Source organism: Cicer arietinum, chromosome 3, assembly GCF_000331145.2.
Source record: "Cicer arietinum cultivar CDC Frontier isolate Library 1 chromosome 3, Cicar.CDCFrontier_v2.0, whole genome shotgun sequence".
Taxonomy (NCBI): domain Eukaryota; kingdom Viridiplantae; phylum Streptophyta; class Magnoliopsida; order Fabales; family Fabaceae; genus Cicer; species Cicer arietinum.
Genome location: NC_021162.2, coordinates 76,029,875 through 76,037,404, shown reverse-complemented (window position 1 = coordinate 76,037,404; position 7,530 = coordinate 76,029,875). Strand labels below are relative to the sequence as shown.

At 28.9% G+C, this 7,530-nt stretch overlaps 2 protein-coding genes and 1 non-coding gene across 3 annotated transcripts in view; 1 reads left to right on the top strand and 2 right to left on the bottom strand.

Moving 5' to 3' along the window:
* Positions 1-3,078, top strand: part of LOC101498588 (GDSL esterase/lipase At4g01130) — a 3,511-nt gene extending 433 nt beyond the window's left edge. The window contains exons 2-6 of the mRNA XM_073365978.1: positions 4-86; positions 289-498; positions 696-850; positions 941-1,211; positions 1,667-3,078. Of these exons, the coding sequence (XP_073222079.1) occupies positions 4-86; positions 289-498; positions 696-850; positions 941-1,211; positions 1,667-1,935 (988 nt within the window). The 3' untranslated portion in view covers positions 1,936-3,078. The remainder of the gene's footprint in view (positions 1-3; positions 87-288; positions 499-695; positions 851-940; positions 1,212-1,666) is intronic.
* On the bottom strand, positions 2,000-2,080 carry TRNAL-AAG (transfer RNA leucine (anticodon AAG)). The gene has a single exon. It is a non-coding gene; the product is annotated as a tRNA-Leu (tRNA).
* On the bottom strand, positions 2,864-5,220 carry LOC101498254 (protein CURVATURE THYLAKOID 1A, chloroplastic). Its single transcript, XM_004494722.4, has 5 exons — positions 4,960-5,220; positions 4,498-4,598; positions 4,027-4,134; positions 3,822-3,893; positions 2,864-3,164 (listed from the first exon to the last, which is right to left on the bottom strand). Exons 1-5 carry the CDS (start codon positions 5,129-5,131, stop codon positions 3,099-3,101), a joined length of 519 nt encoding a protein of 172 aa, XP_004494779.1. The 5' UTR covers positions 5,132-5,220; the 3' UTR covers positions 2,864-3,098.
* Between the last annotated feature and the right edge of the window lie 2,310 nt (positions 5,221-7,530).

Here is a 7,530-nt window from a genome sequence, read left to right as displayed (position 1 = left end):
TGCTGAATCTGGTCCTTATGTAATGACTTATTTTAACAAACCAGCTGGGAGGGCTTCAGATGGGAGACTTGTTATTGATTTTATTGGTATTCAATAATCTTATACATCCTTATTCCTAATGTTTAATATTATTTTCTCTGTTTTTGCATATGATATCAATATCTTCTATTTATTAGTCATAAATAAAAATTAATTTCATATTTTACTGTGATTAGAGATATACTTTAATGCTAGTGAGCTATATATTATGTTAAACAACCAATCATTTTTATTTATTTGATTTGGCAGCACAAGCTATAGGAATTCCATTTTTGAGTCCATATCTACAATCAATAGGATCTGATTATAAACATGGGGCCAACTATGCTACATTAGCATCAACTGTGCTTCTTCCTAATACTTCTTTGTTTGTAACTGGAATCAGCCCTTTCTCCCTTGCTATTCAATTCAACCAAATGAAGCAATTCATAACCAAAGTCAAAGAAGCTCAACAACAGGGTACAAAATTGACAAACTTCATACTCTATATATTTTTCCTCAATGTAAATAGGCATTTTAGTTTGGTAAGGTTGAGTCAATTTAATCTCTTAAATTTATGAAACTTAACAAATTAGTTTTTTAAATTAAAAAATGTCACTGCAATTAAACCTTACCATTACTATAGTAATGTACTGATTTCTTTTAATTTTGCTCAGAAACCAAACTTCCTTCACCAGATATATTTGGAAAATCTCTATATACATTCTATATTGGCCAAAATGATTTCACTTCCAACTTAGCCACCATTGGCACAGGTGGAGTGCAAGAGTTTCTCCCTCAAGTTGTTTCACAAATTGTTTCTACCATTAAAGTATGAGTAATTAATGAACTTATGTCTATTATTTAGCCATGAGACTCAAATTGTTATTAACTTTGGTTTTATACTCATTGAAATTTCTAGGAGCTATATAATCTTGGTGGGAGAACATTTATGGTGCTTAATCTTGCACCAATAGGGTGCTACCCTTCATTCTTAGTAGAGCTTCCTCATAATAATTCAGACCTTGATGAATTTGGATGCATGGTTTCTTACAATAATGCAGTAGTGGACTATAACAAGATGCTGAAAGAGTCATTGAAAGAAGCCAGAGAAAGTCTCTCAGATGCTTCTGTCATTTATGTGGATACCTATTCTGTTCTGTTGGAGCTTTTTCAGCATCCTACTTCTCATGGTTCAAACACTTATCTCTTTGCTTGTTTAATAAGAAGAGAACTTTGTTATGATCACTATAGATGCATTATATTTCAACTTGGTTTTCCATCTAAGAGTACCAAATTGATTAATAAAAAACACAATAATGTATGTTTTTGTAATTTTAGAATATTTGGTGTCTATAATGACAATGATTCAAACATTTAAGGACAAATGTGAGGTTATAAATATATCAAAATTACAAAAAGTATCCTTAGAGTAAGTATGTTCTCTTAGAAATTTGATGGACCATACTAACTAATAAAGAGTACATTCAAATAACAAACTAATTAAAAAAACACACATTCAATTCAAAGACGAAAAAAACACAATTTTATGACCCATATTTTGGCTATTGTAAATTGCTTATATAAAGATATAAATACATTATTTGAAGATCTTAATTATGCTTATGATTTATTTTATATGAAACAGGTATTAAGTATGGTACAAAAGCATGTTGTGGATATGGAGGAGGTGACTACAATTTCAATCCTAAAGTTTACTGTGGCAATACAAAGGAGATAGATGGGAAAACAGTGACAGCAACAGCATGTAATGACCCTTACAACTATGTGAGTTGGGATGGGATTCATGCCACAGAAGCTGCAAACAAGCTTATAACTTTTGCTATTCTTAATGGATCGTATTCTGACCCTCCTTTTTCATTTCAACAACATTGTGATATTCAACCTATAGGTTGATCAAGGACTTGTATTTATTCTTATCTTAGTTAATCATATTAACAAGGAAAAAATAAAATCAAAATGTTGAGAGTGGGATTTGAACCCACGCCCTTTCGGACCAGAACCTTAATCTGGCGCCTTAGACCAACTCGGCCATCTCAACTTTTGATGAAATAATAAAATTACTTTACATATTTAAAACAAACAAAACTTTTATTTATTTTGCTAATTATGTAGATCAAATGAGGATAACCATAAGATGAATTTGATCGATACTGCAGGAGAACTTAAGACCTGCCGTAAAAAATGTAGTAGTAAAACTAATTAAGACCTTTTACACTAAATATCTTCAACATTAGGATTTTGTTAAATTTACAATTTATAAAACTTATTAAATATGTAGGTGGAGGGAGTTCATAGTCGTTTTAGTCTTATTTTTAGTGAGGAAGGTCCAACTTGGCCCAATTTATAATATTATCTTGATCGTCATTTTCATAAAACATTGGATAGTTAGCCAAAAGCAGAGAATCTAAATTCATGGTTTAAATATTAGTTCATATGTGGTCAATTTATTAGTATGTGCGCAATCATATTTTAAACAAAATTTTATAGATTTGCTTAAGATTAAAATAAAAGTCTGGTAAAAAAGATTAAAATAAAAGTGTTTAATAGATAAAATAATTTAGTGATTATTTTTATAGATATTTATGTGAAGCAAAAGTTGATTTGTATTTGTTATATAACAGTGAAAAATTACTTTTTAAATATCCTATGACATCTATCACATTAAAATCAGATTATTTTTTTAGTCAAAATATTTTTAGATTCTTATTAATTTTAAAAACTTAAGCAAACACACATTTGTCTATTAATAATAATCTGTAACATTCGGACTCAGTAATCTGTAACTTATTAAATTTGATAAACTGGGATATACACTCAACACTACACAAATAAAAATATGAATGTTTGTCATTCAGATTCAGAATCATTAACATATATAAAGATTTGCTGGATTATTTCAACAATGATATGGATTAATACAATGTTGATAATGATAGAGATTGAGGAATTCTATTCTATATCAAGGGATACAAATGCCTTTCATATAATCAAGACATACAGCAAAACAAAGAAATGGCGAGCAAGGAAGATCAACTTGACTTGCTACTGATTCAATTCTATTCAGTTCCAGCAATTTTCTTTTTCAGCACCTCAATATCCGTTGCTAGTTCCTTTCTGCTAGACTGTAAAAAACAAAACAATTATATCATTTATCAGAAACATAGTGTTCAAGCTATGTGTGATTAGCAAACAAAATAATGATTTGGATTCTGATTGTAGAAATAGGATATCCAATGCAAGAAAGTTCACATATACATTCTTATATAAAATATGTTATTTTGACACAAATTTTGATGCGCTGTTTATTTTAGACACAACACTATTTATTTCTTCGTTACATGGTTAACTCAATTTAAATATGTGGTCAATTATGTTTGGTGCATGGTTAATGAATATAACAAAGTGTAATGAATATATGAACAATGTTGTGTCAAAGTATCATTGTTCAATTGTACTTGATACCTATCTATTAGTCATAGACTAAACGTAATTAACTAATGTATTTGAACTGTGTTAACCGTGTAATACAGTTCACATGTATTTGTGAATCGTGGCATACAGTATTTATAAGGTGTCAACAAATTGTGTCAAAATAACACAATTGTTCTTAAATGATTTGCCACTGAGTTCGTCAATAATCTTATCACGTCACGCTTTCTTTGATTTCTCATTTTCCAGAAACATCAATTCAAATTTGTAAATTTATAATTCTGCCACAAAGAAATGTGTAAATTTCTAAAGCAGTAACATATTGATGAATGATGATGGATTCAACTTACCTTAAACAGAAGGTATCGGTAGACAAACCATCCAGTGTACCCTAGTCCTACCAACTCCATAATCTTTGGAAGCTGAAAAATAAATAAATTTGTTTCAAATTGGTTAAAAATGCTTTATAGAGCAGAGAAATGAAGCATTGCATAGCAAGCTCCCTAATGAAAAAAAGTGAATTGAACTTAATTACGCAAGAGTGATATGGCTTACCAAGGGGACTGAGTTGATGGCACCTACAAGAATTGAAGATAACCAAACAGCAACTAAAGCTCCACCACCATATACAAGCACTGTGGACTTGTTTTCAACTCCATCCCACTGATAATCACAAATAGAGGATATTATTTCCCATGAAACACTTAACACAGACACATACACCGTATATGACTGGAACTGACGCCAACATATCAACACCAATAATAATTTGAAAAGATGAAAGTAATTAAATGTAACCACATGTGTTGTGTCCAACACACCGGCATGTGTCAAACAACGGACATGCTTTCAATTTGAAGTGTTTGTGTTACATAGATTATTTCAACTTGGTTAGTAAAACTGTTTAAGACATTGATGCTGCCAAAGAGAGGATTAGAATTGGAATCGGAAGATTGCGGATTTTACGAATAATAAATTTAAAATGAAGCTAAATTCTTGAAATAAACCAATTTATAAGGTTCTTGCCTTCTCCTTCAAATCTGAAAACAACTCGTTGGCATCAAGAGAAGTAGATGTTTCATCTGAAGAAGAAGCTCTAGTCTGATGCAGAGAAAACTTCCGGGGCTCTGAAAAGTAGGAAACGATAAAATAATTTGAAATTATCCTACAGTAGCTTGTTGTGTTTGACCTAACTTATCCTACAAAACCAGCTTGTAAGGCCACTGATACATTTTTTTTATAAACTCTCTTCAATTTTATCTCTTTTCAACGTATGACTAGGGTTTATCCCAATACATAACATGACATGAAAATCTATCACTCAATGGACTCATCAAAAATCATGAAATTGAAGATTTGTGAGAGTCTTAATCGTGCATTGTTAATTACATGACATGAGAAAGCACCTTATGATATTAAAATAAAAAAGAACCTTATTATTAATAGAATTGAAACGTAGAGTGGAAAAAAGAGAAAGAGAGAGAATACCTGAAAAGTGTTTAAGGAAAGGGGAAGAAGAAGAAGAAGAAGAAGAAGAATGGGTAGTGGAGAGGCGAGGAGGGAGATATGGCAAAGCAGAGCATCGTGTAACGTGGTTAGTTTTGAGAAGCCGAGGAAGAGGAGGGACTAACACCGTGCTTGTGCTTGCTGCCACCGCCATTCTCTTCTTTCTTTTTCTCTCACTTTTCTGTTACTCTCTCTCTCTCTCTCTTTTCTTCTCGCTACTATCCTTTCCTGCCAAATACAGCTTTGTTTGTTATCCACTGTCATGTGATTTCGGACACTGATTTTTAGTGGTTGCCACGTGGATCAAATTGGGGTTTTTATTGGCTCATTATCTATCCTCAAAATCCACATTGTAGTTTTTTTTTTAATTTTCATTTTTGTGCTTTTTGGCATTTGTTCAGAGGTCAATTTCGTTATAAAATTGTTAATCATACCCCTACATTATAACCTTATAAGTTGTCCATCTTTAGTTTTCTTCTTACTAAATTATAACCTTAAGATATAAAAGAAAATACCTCCAGGTTTCATAATCGATTTTTCATAAAACGGTTAACATGAGATCTTTCTAGTTTATTAATAATGTATAAGGTGGATCAAAACCTTAATAATCTGAAAGTTAAAATATTTTCTATGGAATTACTTCACATTAAGCAAGTATGGAAATAGTGATTTTGATTTGTTAGATTGATTTTACTTTATAAATAGTGTAGATATAAATGTACGAGTATGTATTGTTTCGATTTAAATTTGAATCTCTCTCAATCTCCTTTGATTATTTTTATTTATCTTAATTTTATTATTCGACAACTTTTTCAGTTATAATTTAAAACTTATATTATGAATTGAATGATTCATAAGATTTATTTTGACAGATGAATTATGACTCACAAGATTTATAATTTTTTTGTTCAATAATTAAGTACTATACTTTTTGCTATCTAGTTGGGCTCTAAGTATAGCCTGCAAGCTTGAGTCATTGAAGTCGTTAAGGGCTTGTTGTGTGAAGTGCACTTGTTTTATGACTTAGATCCCAAAGTGATTAAATGAAGTTTTAAAGTCGGTATCAATTGTATTCTTGTGTTAGATACGAGATAATGTTATTTAAGGATGTGTTTTTATATTTGAGTTGGTAAATGATTGGCCGGAGGCTAAAAGATATAAATAAGTCTTTGTAATTAAAACCAACTTGATTATGGCTATAAAAAAAAAAAAAACAAGTTGATTATTTATTATTTATTTGAGGATTTAATTTAGCACTAATATAATTATGACTTAAACAGAAATAGAATGTTCAATAAAAGTATATAATATATTAACTTTAATGTTCAATAATCATTTTCATTTCGTTGTTGAAATCATGGTAATAAGAAGGAAGTGGGCTATTCGAAAAGAGCCTTTTACCGATAAGCCCAAACTCCTTTTATGACTTCTGTTCATTATACTGAGGCCCACGCAGTGTAAATCCAAACCATCATCCAACCAATGGACTTTTTTTTTGTTGACCAAAATAATTTCATCGGTATTTTTCAGTATAGCAATATTTACATTCTAACTCCTCAACAAATTTTGCTCTTAAAAAAAAATTCCTCCTGTCACTAATATGTTCTAACTGCATAAATTGGTCAGATAAATACAATCTATCATATAATTAAAAAAAAATTAATTCTTCTTGTGTATAAAAATTTATTTTGAATTTTGTGAGATTATAAGAGAGTATAACATAATTAAATAAGATCAATCAGTTCAATTTTTTTTGTTTTACGTAAAAAAAAAAACAGATGAATTGAATTATCTATTTAGTTCGTCTTATATAAAAATTTATTAAGATATCTATTAAGATGGTAAAAATATATTAATCTTTTAAAATGTCAATGGTATCACCTTAATTAAAAATCATCGTGGTTCTTCTTATATGTAAAAAATCTTATTTAATTATTTAATAAGTTTATAATAATATAAAATATATTTTATATAATGCTATGGTCAATGCTTATATGTGTAAAAACTTATTATAAAATTCAGTGAAGTTTTAATAATTTATTCTATATTTTAACCGGACTGTTATATTTTCTTAGTAAAACATTTTTAAATTGTCATCACCATTCATATTATGTATGTGTTACTATTGCAAATTATACTCTTATATCGTTTTTTTTAGTAATGGGATTGAATGGATATTATATTTGTTTGATTTATGTTTACATTTAAATTTATTTTGACAATTCTATTTATTTTTATGAAAAATGTATATTTATAAGATTTTGAATGAATTTTTAATATTTGTTTTAACTATTAAAAATTTTAATTAAATATAAATATATTAACATACAAATCAAGTGATATATTGATAATGCACTTGAAATATATATGTAGAAATTACATTAAAAAATGTTTTAAAATCTTAATTCAATTGACAAATGTTGATATTATTATATTATAAGTCATAAAAATGAATAGAGATGTGTATTACAGTAATTTTCATGTATATATGTCTATAAACATCAAAGTAGTTTTTTTTTTTTTTTTTGGGTATGTGTATATGATTTAGTTATC